The sequence below is a fragment of the Vipera ursinii genome (assembly GCF_947247035.1).
Source record: "Vipera ursinii genome assembly, chromosome: W".
In the NCBI taxonomy this organism is placed as follows: domain Eukaryota; kingdom Metazoa; phylum Chordata; class Lepidosauria; order Squamata; family Viperidae; genus Vipera; species Vipera ursinii.
The window spans coordinates 27,358,127-27,378,748 of record NC_139522.1 but is presented as its reverse complement, the minus strand read 5'-3'; the positions used below and the strand labels follow the sequence as shown (position 1 = coordinate 27,378,748).

The following is a 20,622-nucleotide window of genomic DNA, read 5'->3' as shown; positions in this document are numbered from 1 at the left end:
CGAAGTCGTGTCCGACCCATCGCGACCCCATGGACAATGTGCCTCCAGGCCTTCCTGTCCTCTACCATCTTCTGGAGTCCATTTAAGCTCATGCCTACTGCTTCAGTGACTCCATCCAGCCACCTCATTCCCTGCCAACCCCTTCTTCTATTGCCCTCAACCTTTCCCAGCATTAGGCTCTTCTCCAGTGAGTCCTTCCTTCTCATTAGGTGGCCAAAGTATTTGAGTTTTAGCTTCAGGATCTGGCCTTCTAAAGAGCAGTCAGGGTTGATCTCCTCTACGACTGACCGGTTTGATCGCCTTGCAGTCCAAGGGACTCGCAGGAGTCTTCTCCAGTACCATAGTTCAAAGGCCTTAATTCTTTGGTGCTCAGCCTTTCTTATGGTCCAACTTCCACAGCCATACATTGCAACTGGGAAGACCATAGCCTTGACTATACGCACTTTTGTTGGCAGGGTTATATCTCTGCTTTTTAGTGTGCTGTCTAGATTTGCCATGGCCTTCCTCCCCAGGAGCAAGCGTCTTTTAATTTCTTTTTTTTATTGAAAAGTTTTACAATACATTTTTTTAACAAAACAAAACCCCTCCCAACCCCCTACCCCCTACCCAACCCTCCCCAACACCTCCCTCCCTTCCCCCTCCCCGACTTCCCAGAGCTAAATACAGGGTATAAAAATACAAACAATCATAATCTACCTTATGCAAACAACAATAAACTATTAAATCTATCGCACTTTAACTCTTATAAAATAACTACAAGCAATATAAATATCACATCAATACTTATTCAAATGCTAGATGAAACTTTTTAGTCCCATATTTATTCTGGATATAATCAATCCATTTTTTCCACTCCACAATATATCTCTGTTGCGAATGGTCTTTCAAGTACGCTGAGATCTTTGCCATTTCCGCCAGGTTGGAAACTTTTAAAGTCCATTCTTCTATAGTCGGCAGTTCTTCCTTCTTCCAATATTGCCCTACTAAAAGTCTTGCTGCCGTAATTAAATTCAACATCAACTTAGTGTCCACAACAGTAGTTTCAGTAATAATGCCCAATAAAAACAATTGCGGACAAAACTTTATCCTTTTCTTAAATATCTTTTGCATGTTCCACCAGATTTTAATCCAAAAAGCTTTAACCTTTTTACAGGTCCACCATATATGAAAATACGTTGCATCTTCACCACCACACCTCCAACATTTAGGCTGGCAGTTCGGATACATACTTGCTAATTTTTTAGGATCTAAATGCCACCTATAAAACATTTTATAAAAGTTCTCTCTTAAATTTTGAGCTTGCGTAAATTTTACATTTCTCACCCAAACCTTTTCCCAAGTATCCATTGTAATGACTTCTTGAAAATTCTGAGCCCACTTTATCATACAGTCTTTAACAAGTTCTGTCTCTGAATCAATTTCTATCAATGCAAGATATATCCTTTTAATATGTGCTTGACCTTGATCTCTAATTTGCTTTACCAAATTTTCATCAGTCATTGAAAAACCAATTTTCTGGTCTTATTTCCACCTGGCCTGTAATTGCCCATACTGAAACCAAGTTTGTACAATCTTTTCTTCTCTTAAGATATTATACGGCTTCAAATGCCATACATTCCTTTCCAAACTTAAAATTTCCTTATATGTAGTCACATCATGTTTAAACCCAACACTTATATTTTCTATTGCGTGTTTCGGTATTGCCCATATAGGTATCTTATAATTTAACTTATGTCTATACTTTTTCCAAACTCGCAACAAAGCATGTCTTAAAATATGTACCTTGAACACATTATCCACCTTCTTATCATACAATAAATATGCATGCCAACCAAATAACAAATCATGGCCTTCAAGATTTAATAATCTCACTTGTGTTAAATTAATCCAATCACTTATCGCAGACAAAGCAGCAGCTTCATAGTATAGTTTAAGATTAGGCATTTTAAGACCACCTCTCTCACGTGTATTCTGCATAATCTTAAATTTAACTCGTGGCCTTTTCCCTGCCCAGACATATTTATTAATACCCTTTTGCCATTCCTCCAAGTTTAAATCCTTTTTAAGAATAGGTATCATTTGAAATAAAAATAAAAATTTTGGCAAAACATTCATTTTCACTGCTGCAATTCTTCCCAATAAAGATAATTGTAGTTTTTTCCAGCTATCCAATTCTTTTTGAACTTTTCCCCATAACTTTTCATAATTATTTTTATATAGCTTTACATTTGAGGGTGACAAATATATCCCCAAATATTTAAGCCTTTTAACAATTTCAAATCCCGTTAGCTCTTCTAAAACAGCCTTTTGTGATACTGTCATATTCTTAGACAACATTTTAGTTTTTTGTATGTTAACCTTGAATCCAGAAACTTTCCCATATTGCATTATTATCTCCATCAGTTCTACAACTGAATCTTCAGGCTGAGTTACCGTAACAACCAGATCATCTGCAAACGCCCTCAGTCTGTAATCCTGATCTTTTATTTGAATTCCCTTAATTTTTCCCGAATCCCGTATTTTAATCAATAATATCTCCAATGTTAAAACAAATAGTAAAGGTGATAACGGACACCCCTGCCTTGTGCCCTTTTCAATGTTACATACTTCCGTCAAACTATTATTAACTATTATACAGGCTGTTTGCTTTTGATATAGTGCCCTAATTGGTTGTAAAAATTTATCCCCAAAATTCATTTTATCTAATACTTTCAACAAAAATTGCCAATCCAATTGATCAAAGGCTTTTTCAGCATCCAAAAAGATCAACGCTGCAGGGATCTGATTGTTTCTTTCCAAAAATTCCAACAAATCAACTATATGCCTCACATTGTTCTTCATTTGTCTACCACTTATAAACCCAGTTTGGTCACCATGAATTACTTGTTGCAATACCCTCATTAATCTGTTAGCTAAAACCTTAGCAAATATCTTGTAGTCCGTATTCAAAAGTGATATTGGCCTATAATTTTTTGCTTGGGTGACATCCTGATCTTCCTTTGGAATCAGAGAAATAAAAGCAGTTTTCCAGGACAGGGGCACCCCTCCTCCCATTTGAATTGTCTGAAACAATTCCCTTAATGGCTTTACCATCTCTAACTGTAAATTTTTATAATACACAGCAGTCAATCCATCCGTACCTGGCGCCTTACCCACTTTCAATTGTTTAATTGCTGAAAAAATTTCTTCCTCAGTTATCAATTGATTCATCTCTTCCTTTTGTTCTTGTGTAAGAACAGGAATATTAGCATTCATCAAATATACATCAATATCTGCTTCACTAATCTTATCTCTAGCATATAACTTAGAGTAAAAATCAACAAAAGTCTTCTTAATAAGACTCTGCTGATACACTACCTTACCCTTATGTTCTGTTCTATCTATATTAGAAGCGCTTTGCTTCTTCCTTAACAAATAAGCTAACCATCTACCTGGTTTATTGGCACTGCAAAAAGTATTCTGCCAGTGTAGAAATACTTCACGAGAATAAAAAGTCAAGCATTTTTTTTTCATAATTTGGTGAAGAATAGAAAGCCAGAAAACTGATCTTTTCACACACCTCTATATGTGAAAGATTTTATTTTGAGTTGCATATAGGCAGGAAGAAAACTTAAGAGAAAGTAAAAAGACAAGTGGTTCAAAAAAGACAAAACACATATTTCATTTCCCCCTTTAAAACAAGATTGCTGAATTTTTCCACTGACTATAACTACCCTTCATGAAAACTTACGGAATAAATTTCATATATTCCCTTTCGGCCTTCATCACATTCACGACGAACCCAGTGTCGATTGAGGTAGGCACAAATTCCATTCAGCACTTTGCTTGAAAACCGATAATCTTCCCATTGTTGAGTGTAGAATTTCAACACGCTCTCATCCATTAAGTCTTCACCATCCTAAAAGAGACAATTTACCAACAGAAGAAACTTAATGGTAAATACAAGCAGGATTTGATCTCCAGTGTGTGCCTGGCTTCAAGAACAAAGTAGTGTATAATTGGCCCTTCGTTTATTTGTATAGTGGCTTCCTGGATGGGCCTCTGTCCCACCCTTGTCAGTTACTTTGTGTCAAAGAAGCAGCACATTATATCACCAACTTGACATATAAAGAACATAAGCATATTTCCTTTCTGTAATCAGTTTTGTACACTTCAAACTGTCTTTTCTTTTCCCAGTGTTGACTGATATCTTGCTTCATATAACAGACCAAGAAATGTTACTAGAACATGCCACTGACATTTTAAAATTTATTCTTCAATTTTCCTATTTAGCATTGCCCTGTTCCGAGAAGTAATACCTTTTTAATAAGAAAGTTTTTATTGAAAGTTTTTCTTAATATACTGTAAAAGACAAATGAAGATAAAGACAATAAGGAAAGTGGGTAAGTGAAAAAGTGGAAAAGTAAATTGTGGGGTAAAGGGGAAGAAAAAAAAAGCAGGGATTTCAACTTTTTTCTGTGCATTAAGTTACATAGTAATGATCTCAACTTTTTACTTCTACACTGAGGAAAAAAAAATTGATCCGCCGCTGATTTTGTATGTTTGCCCACTGACAAAGAAATAATCAGTCTATAATTTTTATGGTAGGTTTATTTTAACAGTGAGAGACAGAATAACAACAAAAAAATTCAGAAAAAGGCATTTCAAAAAAGTTATAAATTGATTTGCATTTTAATGAGTGAAAGAAGTATTTGACCCCCTCGCAAAACATGACTTAGTACTTGGTGGCAAAACCCTTGTTGGCAATCACAGAGGTCAGACGTTTCTTGTAGTTGGCCACCAGGTTTGCACACATCTCAGGAGGGATTTTGTCCCACTCCTCTTTGCAGATCCACTCCAAGTCATTAAGGTTTCAAGAGTGACATTTGGCAGCTCGAACCTTCAGCTCCCTCCACAGATTTTCTATGGGATTAAGGTCTGGAGACTGGCTAGGCCACTCCAGGACCTTAATGTGCTACTTCTTGAGCCACTCCTTTGTTGCCTTGGCCATGTGTTTTGGGTCATTGCCATGCTGGAACACCCATCCACCACCCAGTTTCAATGCCCTGGCTGAGAGAAGGAGATTCTCACCCAAAATTTGACGGTACATGGCCCCGTCCATTGTCCTTTTGATGTGATGAAGTTGTCCTGTCCCCTTAGCAGAAAAACACCCCCAAAGCATAATGCTTCCACCTCCATGTTTGACGGTGGGGATGGTGTTCTTGGGGTCATAAGCAACATTCCTTCTCCTCCTAACATGGTGAGTTGAGTTGATGCCGAAGAGCGCGATTTTGGTGTCATCTGAGCACAACACTTTCACTCAGTTCTCCTCTGAATCATTCAGATGTTCATTGGCAAACTTCAGATGGGCCTGTATATGTGCTTTCTTGAGCAGGGGGACCTTATAGGCACTGCAGGATTTCAGTCCTTCACGGCGTAGTGTGTTAACAATTGTTTTCTTGGTGACTATGGTCCCAGCTGCCTTGAGATCATTGACAAGATCCTCCCGTGTAGTTCTGGGCTGATTCCTCACCGTTCCCATGATCACTGAAACTCCATGAGGTGAGATCTTGCATGGAGCCCCAGACCGAGGAAGATTGACAGTTATTTTGTGTTTCTTCCATTTGCGATTAATCGCACCAACTTCTCACCAAGCTGCTTGGCGATAGTCTTGTAGCCCATTCCAGCCTTGTGTAGGTCTACAATCTTGTCCCTGACATCCTTGGACAGCTCTTTGGTCTTGGACATGGTGGAGAGTTTGGAATCTGATTGATTGCATCTGTGGACAGGTTTTTTTTACAGCTAACAAACTGAGATTAGGAGTACTCCCTTTAAGAGAGTGCTCCTAATCTCAGCTCGTTACATGTATAAGACACCTGGGAGCCAGAAATCTTGCTGATTGATAGGGGATCAAATACTTATTTCACTCATTAAAATGCAAAACAATTTATAACTTTTTTGAAATGTATTTTTCTGGATTTTTTTGTTGTTCTTTATTTTTTTATTTTTTTATTTTTTTTATTGTTTTTATGAAAACATATATTTAAACAAAAAAACACATAAAAAACAAGACATAACATAAACAATACAATCAACAAAAATACAAAAAGAATACTTAACTTCCATTATTCTTAATCTTTCTAATCATTTTCAGGTGACTTCCTCAAGTCCCCCCTATCTGCGTTTCATCGTAAATCATCATTAGCAATTTCTATTTTGTAATTTAAAATCATATTTAATATCTATCTATATTTAATTTCTTATCATTTAACAATCATTCTTTCATATTATCCTTAATACTAAACATTAAACTCTAAAACTGCAACCTATAAGCACTTCCAAGTCCATTTCAAACTAATTAATATGACACTATTTCTTCAAATAGTCCTTAAATTTCTTCCAATCTACTTCCACCGACTCTTCTCCCTGGTCACGGATTCTCCCGGTCAGCTCAGCGAGTTCCATATAGTCCATCATTTTCATCTGCCATTCTTCCACCGTTGGTATTTCTTGTGTCTTCCAATTCTTGGCTATCAAAATTCTCGGCGCTGTTGTGGCATACAGAAAGAAAGTAATATCTTTTATGGGAATTTCTTTTCTGACTATACCCAATAAGGCTTCTGGTTTCTTAATAAATGTGTTTTTCAACACTTTCTTTAATTCATTATAAATCTTTTCCCAGAAGTCTTCTACTATGGGGCAAGTCCACCACATGTGGTAAAAGGTTCCTTCTACAGCTTTACATTTCCAGCATTTATTATCATGTGTATAATAAATTTTTGCAAGTTTAACCGGTGTTACATACCACCTATACATCATCTTCATCATATTTTCTTTCAAAACATTACATGCTGTAAACGTAATACCCTTTTTCCACATCCTCTCCCAGACCTCCATCATAATGTTGTGCCTCACATCATTAGCCCAATCAATCATCACTGATTTCACTTGTTCATCTTCCGTGTGCCACTCCATCAATAAATTATGCATCTTGGAAAGATTCTTTGATTTTGTATCTAACAGTAACGTTTCCAGTTTGGATTTCTCTATTTGAAAACCTCTTTTTTATCCATTTTATAGACTTCATTCATTTGGTAATATTGAAACCAATCATCAACATTATCTTTCATTTGCTCATATGTTTTTGTCTTAAATTGGTCTCCTTCTTGTACCAATATATCCTTATATTTCAGCCACTTGGTTCCCATATTTGACCTTTTCTGGGCCTTAGCCTCTAATGGTAAAATCCACCTGGGTGTTTTACTTTCTAACAGATCTTTATATCTCATCCATATATTAATCAATGACTTTCTAATTATATGATTTTTAAAACCTTTGTGGACCTTTATCTTATCATGCCATAAATATGCATGCCATCCAAATACATTGTCAAAACCTTCCAAATCTAATACATCAGTATTCTCTAACACAAACCAATCTCTCAACCAGCAAAAAGCAGCAGCTTCAAAATAAAGTTTCAAATCTGGCAGGGAAAAGCCCCCTCTATCTTTTGTATCTGTTAATAACTTGAACTTAATTCTAGGTTTTTTCACCTGCCAGATAAATTTCGATAATACCTTTTGCCATTCTTTAAAACAATTCAACTTTTCAATAATTAGAAGTACTTGAAATAGAAACAACATTTTTGGCAATACATTCATCTTAACAACTGAAATTCGGCCCATCAAAGACAATTTCAAATTTGTCCAAATATCCAGATCTCTCTTAATTTCATTCCACATTTTGTCGTAATTATCTTTATACAAATTCAAATTTTTTGCCGTCATATTTACACCAAGATACTTCACCTTTTCTACAAACATCAAACCAGTGGCTTCCTGTAACTTATTTTTTTTCCTCTAATGTCAGATTTTTCCCCAAGACTTTGGTTTTACTCTTATTCAATTTAAAACCTGCAACATGTCCGAACTCTTGTATTATTTCCAGTGCTTTAATTGCACTGGTTTCTGGATCTTGTAATGTTAACACCAAATCATCAGCAAAGGCTTTTAACTTATATTGTTTCGAACCCACTACAATCCCTTTTACACCTTCCTCTTTCCTTATCATATTCAGCAAGACTTCCAGAACCGTAATAAATAACAGAGGGGAGAGTGGGCACCCTTGCCTGGTACCCTTTTCAATTCTAATTTCCTCTGACACCACATTATTAACTATAATTTTTGCTTTTTGCTCAAAATAGATTGCATTTAAACCATTCATAAAACTCTGCCCAACCTCCATATTTTCAAAATTCTTCTTCATAAAACTCCAAGAAATGTTGTCAAAGGCCTTCTCCGCATCAATAAACATTAACAAAGCCTTAGAGTTCTTTTTGGCCTCTAACCTTTCCAAAATATCTACTATATTCCTAATATTATCCTTCATATGTCTACCAGGTAAAAAACCTGCTTGATCATGATGAATAAGATCTTCAAGGACCTTCTTCAATCTTGTAGCCAAGATATTTGCAAACATTTTGTAATCCACATTTAACAAGGAAATTGGGCAGTAATTCTTTACTTGAGCTCTGTCTGTATCTGGTTTAGGTATCAGCGTAATAAATGCTTCTCTCCAGGTCTCGGGCGCCTTAACCCCCCTCTAGTAATTCATTGCATACTTCCATCAGTGGCTGAATCAGCCAGTCTTTCAATGTCTTATAGTATTTTGCTGTCAATCCGTCAGGTCCTGGTGCCTTGCCAATTTGCATTTGATTAATTGCTGCCTCCAATTCTTGTCTTGTAATCCGGTAATTGAGTAGGGTCCTTTTCTCTTCAGGAATTTTCTGCCATCCATATTTGTCCAATAACTGTTCTGTTTTAATTAAGTCCTCTTTTTCTTTCTTATATAGCTGCTTATAATATTTCTGAAAACATTTCCTAATTTCTGCAGGGTTCTCAATAGTCTTTTCCTCTTGCATTATCATAGTTATTGTACTTTCTTTCTGTCTCTTTTTCAACTGCCAAGCTAGTAACTTACCACATTTATTTGCCGATTCAAAAGACCTTTGCTTCATCATTTTTATTTTCCATTCAATTTCGTGATTAATTATCTGAGAGAATTGTGATTGAAAGGCCTTTATTTCTTTTTGAACCTGTTGATTCTTTGGATTACTCCTCATTTTTTTCTCTTTCTCTTTCAATTGGTTCAAGATGATATCTTTCTTTTCATTTTGGGCCTTCTTCCTTATTACATTCTGTTGAATCAAAAAACCTCTCATAACTGCCTTATTTGTGTCCCAAATGACCCTTTTTTCTACCTCTGTATTCAGATTTATTTCAAAATAGTCTCTTATGGTCTTTGGGCCTTCTCAACAATCTGTTCACTTCTCAGCAAGGCATCATTCATTCTCCATCTAAGTGAACCCTGTAGAAACAGTTTTAATTCCAGCAGCACAGCATTATGGTCAGAACAAGTCTTTGGGCAAATCTCTGATTTGTTTATTCTCGGGGCCAAATCTCTTGTTGTCCATATATAATTGAGGCGGGAACACGATTTATTTGCATCAGAGAAAAATGTAAAGTCTTTCTCCAATGGGTTTTTCAATCTCCAAGTATCAATCATGTCAAAATTATCCATCATTTCAAAGAAAGTCTTTGGTAGTCTTCCATCATTAGAAATCTTCTGTCTTTGTGATCTATCCATCAATGTGGAGACTACTCCATTCAAGTCTCCCATCAAGATTATCTTATAATCCATATAATCCAAAAGTACATCGTGTATCTTCTTGTAAAATTCAGCCTTACCTTCATTTGGTGCGTAAATTCCAAGCATCAGCAACTTATCGCCTTGTGCTGTTATTTCAACTGCAACATATCTTCCCTCCTCATCTTTAAACAATAATTTTGCTTCAAATTTCTCTTTAACATAAATGACTACTCCTTGTTTCTTAAGTTTATCTGCCGAAATAAATTCTTGACCTAATCTTTTATTTTGCAAAATTTTTCTGAGTTCTCATCACATGTGTTTCTTGTAGGCATATCACATCCAAATTCTGTTTTTGCAACACGTGATGGATTCAATTTTTTTTAGGTTTAGAATTTAAACCATTCACATTCCATGATAAGATTCTTAGTGCCATATTGTTTCACTGTACTGCTCTTGGCTTAGCTCCTGCCCCGGCTCCTAGCGGCCCTATGTCAAAAAGAGGTGGTAATTCCAGTTGTGGGCCAGGTCTTGCTCCTGCTTCCAATTCAAGATCCTTTACATTCTTCTCCAGAAATCTTTCCTTCTCTCCCAATGTTCGAATTCGAATCTTCTTCTGTTGGTATTTAAAATATAATCCTTCGGGGAATTCCCAACAGAAGTAGATCCCTTTCTTTCTTAAGGCACTAACCAAATCTGTATAATTGCTTCTTAAATCTAAGAAGAATTTTGGGATATCCTTAAAAAGGACCACCTGTTGCTCTTGGACTTTCAAATTCTTTTGATAGTGAAGGCCCAAAATTTTATCTCTTTGTTCTTTAGTTTGAAAAACCACCATACAATCACTTATAAATTTCGAATCTCTCTTCTTTGGATTCGCTCCAAATCTATAGGCCTTCACTATTATTGTTTCCAATTCTTCTTTTGTCAAATCCCACGATGCTTCAAATTCCTGGATTATTGTTGCCTTTAAGTTATCTTGTTCTATCTCGGGAAATCCTCGAATTCTTAAGTTCATTTCCCTCTCCTTCATCTGCAGGAAAGCAATTGCTACCTGAGCTTGGTACTGTTGACTTTCCAAATCCTGGACACGTCCTATTTCCAACTGAGTAACTCTTGTATCCACTTCTGAAACTTCTGTCTTGACCTGTTGAATTTCCTTATTCAGGAAGCCAATTTCCTTTTTTATCTCTTTAAATTCCTCTGTATGTTTATCCTGTGTCTCTTGCAATCTGTCCTGCCCCTCCTTTAATGTATTTAACATTTTGAGCACTTCATCTTCAAAAGTTGGGGAGACAGAAAGTTTCCTTCTTGTTTTTGGTGCAGTTGTAGCCTCCGCAGCCATAACAAACTGAAGGCTCAACAGTTTGAAATGTCAAGGTCACTATTTTCTCACTAGTAGTCAACCAGTTGCAACAGCCAGAGCACTATTTCCACTCAAACAGGCAGTTTTACCAGTCTTTTTTTTTAGAAGCAATTCATGTTACAAAGCCGATGAGAAAGTCAATATGTAGCAAGTCTGATCCTTAAAGGTTCGATTGCAACAGTTCAGACCGTCACAGTAACATCAAAGGTTCCAATAGGAAACGAGGATCAAAGACTTTCAGTCTCTTTATTACATCACAATGTAGTCCGCTGTCTGACCCGGTCTCCCTCCCAGGGAGAGAGTCGGCTTAACTTTTATTTATTTTGACAGCTTTTGCAGGGGCTTTAAGTCTAAAGAGTCTCTCCCCCCCTCACCCTGCTTCAGGGGAGTTTTTTTTTAAACAGAAACTTGGAGGTTTTAAAAACTCAAAAGTCTTTTTACAGCTGCAGCTGTCACGCAATTGCTTTCAGTTTTGCCATGGCAGAAAGGGACCGACCTCCGTTTTTAGCTTCCCTTCCGCAATCCAAATCAAGTCCAAATTTTGTTTTTAAGATTCTTCTACTCACGGTATTCAACTGTTCAAATTCTCTTAATTTCTGACAGAGAAATTGGTTGCTCCACGTCCTTTAGAACTCGCAGCTTCACGCGCTGAAGATAGCAAAGAAGATTCACAGCACCACGTCTCCCACCCCGCTCGCTTTCGGCAGCCCTTACTAGGGTCTACCGGGGAGCAGGGGAAACGTCTAGGGTGCCCACCGAATCCCACGTCCTCAGAACGCTTGATCTGAGGTTTTTTATTGGGTGCCCGCAGCGCTGTTGCGGCGCCCTCCTCCTCCAACGCGCAGGAGATTTCCAGAGCAGGGAACTCTCCCGTCCGACAGGAATGGCAACCAACCAGAAATCCTCTTTTTGTTGTTATTCTGTCTTGCTGTTAAAATAAACCTACAATTAAAATTTTAGACTGATCATTTCTTTGTCAGTGGGCAAACGTACAAAATCAGGAGGGGATCAAATGATTTTTCCCTCACTGTATATACAGGTCCTCCTCGATTTATGACAATTGAGCCCAAAATTTATGTTGCTAAGCGAGACAGTTGTTAAGTGAGTTTTGCCCCATTTTATGACCTTTTGTAGGAGATGACCAGGTTGAGCCCAAGGGAGGGGTCAAATGTCTCATAAGTCATGAGTCCCTTTATGCCCATAAGAGATCTAAGTTCACCCCACCTTGAATTCCTTCTACTCTTATCTCCCACTAATTTCCCTTGGCCGTTAGTACCGTATTTTCCGGCGTATAAGACGACTGGGTGTATAAGACGACCCCCGACTTTTGAGAAGATTTTCATGGGTTAAAAAGTAGTTTTCCCTATGTGGTGCTCCACAGGTGCCTTAGAGTTAACAATGCTCAAAATTGTTCTGGCTGAGAATTTTAATTTTCACACATCTGGAGAATGCCAAGCTAGGGAAAGACTGATTTAACCAAAATGTTTTGATTCTCAGCATCTTAGGCAAAAAGACAATGATACTTTTATCTTAGCTGTTTGGATATACAGAGTCTTGATGTTTAACATTCATTGTTTGCTTCTGATCTTTCTAAATAAACCCAGCCTATTTTTATTTGTGCACAGCTTAGCAAGCCATTAAACTGTGACCTTATTTTTATTTTATAAATGTCCTCAGTAGCAGAATCTTCTAGATATGTCCAGCTCTCTCCAGTTGACTGACATACAAAAAAGATGCATTTCTAGTATGTTGTGAGCTTTAGCACACTTGTAGTTATGAGGCAATGTAGGAATACAGTACTATTGACTTGACTGGCTCATGTAGATTTTATTTGCATATTTGTAACACTCACACTTATTAATGATAACACTCTTTGGTAGTCCCAAAGGTGCTTTTTCCAAAAGGCAACTGGCCTTTCTTGTTGTTTTTTTCCTTTGAAAATGTTTTCACTTCTCATCCAAGCAAGCTTCTTTAGTTGAACTAAGAAGCTTCTTGGATGAGAAGCAAAACGTTTGCACAGGAAGAAAAAAAAAACAACCACCAAGAAAGTTCAGTTGCCTTTTGGAAAAAACCACAACCATGACCTGCATGACTGAGAATCTCCACAGGCATTCTCTTTGGTATGATTGTGCCTGTCTAGACAAAGTGAACAAACTGCTTCTGCCAGACATAAGTAGGAAGTCAGGGCTGCTTCTCAATTAGGTGAAGGTTTATCAAGAGCTTTTGGCCTTGAGATCAGCTTTGCTCTGCCTCGCCTAAACCTCGTCTTCTCTTGCCTTGGCGCCCCCTTCTACTTCACTCACACGCGCTGGCTGTTTCGGCCAGGAGCGACGAGCATTGTGGCCCAACACTTCGGGAAGGCACCAGGTCTGAAAGAAGGCGGTTCTTTCCATAGGTTAGTTAATGAACAGGGTGGCGGAGGAGTGGGGGGGAAGAAACGGGCTCAGCCCTGCGCCGCAAGTTTAAGATTCACACACACACCCTCCCCAAGGCCGCCTTCTACTTCAGGACGGAGGGGCGACCCCAGGCTGCTGAAGCCCCAGCGCCAGCTTTCCACTGCGGTCTGCCTGTCGCAATTCCCAAGCTGCGCCTTCCCGGGCGGGTGTTGCTGTAGGTCTGCCGCGGCACCACGCCCTGAAGTCAAACTCCCAGGGTCAGGTGAAGCTTAGCTCTGCACGAACATGTCAGGTCAGCTCCCTTGAGCTCTCGTGCTTGCGGAGCGCCAGCAGCTCGGCACGCGCTTAACTCCCGCTCGCTTCCCAAAAAAAACAAGGGCTACTGCCCTAGGACGCCGGTAAGCTGGAGCTTCAGCCTCAGTTGGGCTGGTCGGTTTATTTATGAGGAGGCCGTCTTTCACCGTTCTCGAGTGCTGGATTTGTCTGTTTCCACTAACGTCTCCGCTCCTGAGGATTGATTTACTATTTTCCGGCGTATAAGACGACTGGGCGTATAAGACGACCCCCGACTTTTGAGAAGATTTTCATGGGTTAAAAAGTCGTCTTATATGCCGGAAAATACAGTAGTTCAGATTCTTGTAGAGAGCTCAAGCTTACAATAAATCTTTATACCCATTTGAACTGTCTGGATAGCCTGATTTTCCTGGTGCTTGACATTCATATGAACTACTCCACTTCACCCAAAATTTTCATGGATTCCAGAACACCAAAGCCATGGCTGCAGATCCCAGAGCTACAGCAATAGCAGATGAGCTAGACCTCCACTCTATCAGCAGACAGTGTTGTGACTCAGGGCCAGCCTGTGGGTACGGCAGCCGGTTCAGATGTATCGGATGACTCAGATGAGGGGGAGGAGGGAGACGAACCGGCTGATGATGGCTTGGAGGCTTTGCAGAGCCCTCAGCCGGGGACCTCTTCTCAGCTGCGTGAGCCCGATAGTGCGGAGGATGATGACCCACAGCTGGCCCTGTTCAAGGACGCCCGACGCAGGAGGCAGTCGAGCAGGAACAAACAAAGAAAGGCTGTGGGACTCCTCGGGAGGAGGCACAGGGAGACCACGCCCTGAACTCTAAATAAAAGGAGTGTTTGGGGAGGGGCTGGTTGCTGAAAGCAACCCTTCCGCTTGAGGATTCAAGTTCCTGTGTTTCTTGTTCTGTTGTTTTGCTTGTGAATAAAACTTGGCAAACGCTTTGCAACCTCAGACGCTCTCCAGTCTCTACTGCTTGAACAGGGGTTTGCTTTATTACAAGGCCGGTAGTGGCTGGTTCAGAACAGTTTGCTTTCAGCCTCCCACCCCTTACTACTACGATGGAGCAGCTTCTTGCCGAGAATGCTCAGCTCACCCAGCAACTCACTTTGCTGGCAGCTCAGGTGGCTCAACTGCAAGCTCAGGTACATGCTGCACCCCCACCCAGGAGGAAATGTCAGATAGCTATGCCGGATAAATTTGCTGGCAATCCAGAACTGTTTCCTGCCTTCCTGGGACAATGCCAGCTTTTTATCAGCGTGAGAGCAGCTGATTTCCCCACTGACCGAGATAAGGTGGGATTCGTGTTGAGCCTTCTGTCGGGGGATGCAGCTCGTTGGGGCACGCCTCTGCTGGCACAGCCTAGCCCTTTGTTGGATAACTTTGGGGGGTTTTGTGACCATATGCGCCTCATGTACGAGGACCCAATTAAGGCGCAGACCGCCACCCGACGCCTGAAAGCTTTGAGGCAGGGTCAGCGCCCCCTGCAGGCCTATATCAGCGATTTCCGGCTGCTTAGCCAGGATTCCGCCTGGAATGAGGCTGCGCTCGTGGATGCCTTCCAGGATGGCTTGTCGGAGGAGATGTTGGATGAGCTGGCCCGCGTGGACATTCCCTCAGACCTGAATGGGCTGATCCATCTTTGTCTGCGGATCGATGCCCGGCTGCAGCAGCGAAAGAGTCGCCGTGCCACCCCACAGACCCCTGCCGCTTCTGTTGAGCGTGAGCCCCCAGTCCAGAGGGAGGAGCCAATGGAGTTGGGTGCCGCCAGGTCCCGTCTATCGGTGACGGAAATGGACAGACGACGATCGGGGGGGTTGTGTTTTTACTGTGGGGACCCTGGACATTTGGCTGCTTCTTGCCCAAAGAAGCATCAGCGGGCATCAGTGACCAAGCCTGCCCCGAGAAAGTCCCCTGCTTTGCTGTCGGGAAACGGCCCGAGCCCGATCTAGACGGTGTGATAGATCGGGCGACCCACAACGACCACGGCGAGCGACGCCATTCCGACGGTGCCTGTGAACCTCCACGGCATTTGATTCTGGAGGCACGTCTGATCCTTCCTGGCAAGCCAGAGGGGATTCCGGTCCATGCCTTAATTGACTCTGGGGCTACAACTAACTTTATGGACTCGGCTTTCGTGGCAAAATGGGCTGTTCCCCAGTGTCCGGTGGATCCGCCCATGCTAGTGGAGACTATTGATCGTCGAGTGCTCCTGTCCGGGCCTATTACGGCCGCCACGCAACCAGTGTGCATGGCCATCAGTTCCCATGTGGAGGCCATCCAGTTCTACATCACTTCGGATCTGCACTTCCCCGTGGTCTTGGGACTGGCGTGGCTCCGGGCGCATGATCCACAGATCTATTGGTCTCAGAACTTGGTTACCTTCCCAAGTTTGCAGTGCGTGGACCACACCCGCCATATCTGTGCCGGCCAGGTGGAGGGTTCCCCAGGGGTTTCCTTGCCTCCCGAACTGTCCGACTTTGCTGACGTGTTCAGTGAGTCAGAGGCGGACCAATTACCCCCGCACAGGCCCTACGACTGCTCCATTGATCTAGTCCCTGATGCGCCTCTCCCAGTGGGGCATTTGTACTCCATGTCGGAGCCCGAGTTGGCTGCATTGCGGGACTTCCTGACAAAGAATTTGGCTCGTGGTTTCATCCGGCCCTCGTCCTCGCCAGTGTCTGCGCCTGTGCTCTTCGTCAAAAAGAAGTCGGGCGAGTTATGGCTTTGCTGTGACTACCGGAAACTCAACGCCATCACGGTGCGTAACCGCTACCCGCTGCCCCTCATCCCCGAGCTCTTGGACCGACTCCGGGAGGCTAAGATCTTCACGAAACTGGACCTGCGTGGAGCTTACAACCTCGTCAGGGTTCGGCCGGGTGATGAGTGGAAGACGGCGTTTGGTACTCGCTATGGACATTTCGAGTACACGGTGATGCCGTTTGGCCTGACCAACGCCCCCGCTGTGTTTCAGCATTTTATGAACGACATCTTTCGGGATCTGTTGGACCAGTTTGTCGTGATTTACCTGGACGACATCCTGATTTACTCCCCGTCGCGTGAAGCGCATCATCAGCATCTCCGTCAGGTCCTGCAGCAACTCCGGAAACATCAGCTGTTTGCCAAGTTGGAGAAGTGCCAGTTCTACCAGGTGACCATCGATTTCCTGGGTCACCGCATTTCTCCTGAGGGCATCGCCATGGAGCCGAGTAAAGTTGAGTCGTTGCAGAGTTGGCAACCCCCGCGTCGCGTGAAGGATGTTCAGCGACTTCTTGGATTTGCCAACTACTATCGAACATTCATCCCTGGCTTTGCTGCCTTGACAGCCCCCCTCACCCGGCTCCTGCAGAAGAAGACTCGGTTCCAGTGGAACGCCCCCGAACAACAGGCGTTCCAGGCTTTGAAGGACGCCTTCATGAAGGAGCCCATCTTGAAGCATCCCGACCCGCAACGGCCGTTTGTCGTGGAGGCGGACGCCTCCGACATTGCCATTGGGGCCGTGTTACTCCAGGCAACGACGCCCAGCGGTACCCTTTTCCCTTGCGCGTATCAGTCTCGGAAATTGAATCCCTCGGAGCGCAACTATACCATCTGGGAGAAGGAGCTGCTGGCCATCAAGGCGGCGTTCGAGGCTTGGAGGCATCATCTGGAGGGGGCGCGGCATCAAATTGAGGTCCGGATGGACCACAAGAATCTGGAAAGCCTGCAGACCGCTCGGAATTTGAACCAACGCCAGATCCGGTGGTCCCTCTTCTTTGCGAGGTTTGACTTCTGGGTGCGGTACATACCAAGCGGGCACAACCAGAGAGCGGATGCTCTGTCCAGGAAGCCCGAGTACACCCGAGTGGAAGACAAGCTTCCGCCCAGGACCGTGATCCCCGTCGAGTCTTTTGCTGCGGTGCGTGAGCCGGTGGATATACGGGCTCGGATCCGGGAGGCGCAGCAGCAGGAGGCGTGGGTGGCTCAGTGGAAGGAAGAGGTGGGGCCAGATTCGCCTTGGTCGGTCACGGATGGACTCCTGTATTATCGTGACCGGCTCTATGTTCCGGGAGGGCCACTCAGGGGACTCGTCCTCAGCCAGTGTCATGATAACCCGGCTGCGGGGCATTTTGGCCTGTTCAAGACTCTGAACCTGGTCTCCCGTACCTTCTGGTGGCCCCGAGTCCGACACGACGTCCAGTCTTATGTCACCTCCTGCATCCCATGCAGGCAGGCCAAGTCAGCGACAGGGGCCCCGCCTGGTTTACTGCAGCCGTTGCCAACACCCAAGAGACCCTGGGGGGCTGTGTCCATGGACTTTCTGACGGATCTACCCCCATCCTCCGGCTTCACGACAGTGTTTGTGGTGGTGGACATGTTGACCAAGATGGCGCACTTCATCCCCTGTCGCGGCTTACCGTCAGCTCGCGCCACTAGTCGCATGTTCATCCAACAGGTGTTCCGGCTGCACGGCCTTCCCGATAGAGTCGTCTCCGATAGGGGGGCCCAGTTTACAGCCCGCTTCTGGCAGGAGTTGATGCGGGCGTTGGACATTAAGGTTTGCCTCTCATCCGCGCATCATCCTCAGACCGACGGGGGTACCGAGAAGGTCATCGGCATCTTAGAGCAGTATCTGCGCTGCTACGTTAACCTGCAGCAGGACAATTGGGTGGACTATTTGGCCATAGCCGAGTTTGCTTTTAACAACTCGCAGCACACCTCCACGCAGATGACACCGTTCTTGGCCAACGTGGGTTATCACCCCCGGTTTTTCCCCCTTTCTCCCGTGGACTCACCGGAGCCGGCAGCGAACGAATTCATGGCGGAGTTACAGGCGATCCATCGGTTGGTGCGACGGCAGCTAGAGAAGGCCAAGGCCGACTACAAGAGGTTCGCCGATCGGTCGAGAAGGGATACGCCTCCACTATCGGTGGGGGATCGGGTCTGGCTGTCCACCAGGAACCTACCATCCACTCGGCCGGTGAGGAAGCTGGACCACCGTTACCTTGGACCGTTCCCAGTCGAGGCCGTCATCAATCCGGTCGCCTATCGTTTAACTCTGCCACGTTCCCTGCGCGTGCATCCCGTCTTCCATCGGTCCTTGTTGGTCCCCGAACAACCGGCTTGTCCACTTCGCCAAGCGGAACCTCCCCCATCAGGACCTCGTGATGGAGGCAGCACCCCCGAGTACGAGGTCGCCAGCATCCGGGATTCCCGCTGGCTGAAAGGTCGCTTCCAGTACCTGATCGAGTGGAAAGGGTACGGGCCGGAGGACTTCACATGGGAAGACGTGACCGCCGTTCATGCCCCTGCGTTGGTGACTGCGTTTCACGAACAATTCCCATCCCGACCGCATCCGGATCGGCAGCCCCGGGGGAAGGGCCCTGCGGTGCGGGATAGTGTTGTGACTCAGGGCCAGCCTGTGGGTACGGCAGCCGGTTCAGATGTATCGGATGACTCAGATGAGGGGGAGGAGGGAGACGAACCGGCTGATGATGGCTTGGAGGCTTTGCAGAGCCCTCAGCCGGGGACCTCTTCTCAGCTGCGTGAGCCCGATAGTGCGGAGGATGATGACCCACAGCTGGCCCTGTTCAAGGACGCCCGACGCAGGAGGCAGTCGAGCAGGAACAAACAAAGAAAGGCTGTGGGACTCCTCGGGAGGAGGCACAGGGAGACCACGCCCTGAACTCTAAATAAAAGGAGTGTTTGGGGAGGGGCTGGTTGCTGAAAGCAACCCTTCCGCTTGAGGATTCAAGTTCCTGTGTTTCTTGTTCTGTTGTTTTGCTTGTGAATAAAACTTGGCAAACGCTTTGCAACCTCAGACGCTCTCCAGTCTCTACTGCTTGAACAGGGGTTTGCTTTATTACAAGGCCGGTAGTGGCTGGTTCAGAACAGACAGCAAGATGGCATTGAAGACAAAATCAGGAACCTTGCAGCCAATTTTCAACAAATGATGCAACAAATGCAGCTCCTGACTCAACAAGGGACTGCCACACAACCACCTGCCCCACCCGGCCAAGGCACAACTGCCAGTTCCTGCCACGCTCATCCCCAAGACTCCCAGCTGCCTACCACAGAGATTCACTGCTGAGTCTGATAAGTTGAGAACATTCCTAGCCCAGTGCGAAGTGTTCATTGGCACCAGATCGGGAGCATTTCCAACAGACAGATCAAGAATCTCCTTCATCCTCAGTCTTTTAATCAAGACTGCTGCCAAATGGGTGCTTCCATTTATTGAAACTAATGACCCAATCCTGGATAGTTTCCCAAACTTCCTCACTAGATTTAGAGAATACTTTGGAGGCCCTGTTCGGATAGAAACTGCCAAACAATGCATCCACCAGCTCTGCCAGGGCAACAACTCCATGAGAGCCACATGGTCAAGAATTGCCCTACTAAACCTCCCAGAAGAAGCAACAGGAAAGCCCAGCAATGTCTCCACTACCCACCTCCTGGAAGACAAGCCCCAAGGCCAGGGAAATGAGAAATGGGCCCCCTCCACAAGCTCACAGGGGGGGCACCCAAGCACTGAATGGGGCTTAATTACTTCCACACCCAGGTACGTTAATAAAAATTTGATTCTATACACACACTTCCAAGCAGTCAGGAAACCACAATTCCTGATTTGATAAATTCTGTGTCAACTTCCAATTTCATACGCTTAGCGACAGTCCAGAAATGTAAGATCCCCACACTTCTGCTGAAGTCTACACTGCCAGTGATAACTATTGATGGCCACATTTTAAAAGCAGACCCCATTACTCATGCCACAGAGCCTTTGAAATTAACAATAAATCAGCATCCTAAACAGTTAACCCTTTTCGTAGCTGACCACATTGATCTTGCACTAGTGCTGGGAACCACTTGGTTACAACACCATGACCCCACTATTAAGTAGAAAAACTGGTCTATTGCCTTTGATAGTCCTGAATGTCTTACTGCAATCAGCT

At 43.8% G+C, this 20,622-nt stretch overlaps 1 protein-coding gene across 1 annotated transcript in view; it reads right to left on the bottom strand.

Moving 5' to 3' along the window:
• LOC310648308 (cullin-1-like) overlaps positions 1-20,622 on the bottom strand; it is a gene marked incomplete at its 5' end in the record, with an annotated part of 390,312 nt that overhangs the window by 277,681 nt on the left and 92,009 nt on the right. Inside the window, one exon of the mRNA XM_083376075.1 lies at positions 3,731-3,898. Within this exon, the coding sequence (XP_083232201.1) occupies positions 3,731-3,898 (168 nt within the window). The remainder of the gene's footprint in view (positions 1-3,730; positions 3,899-20,622) is intronic.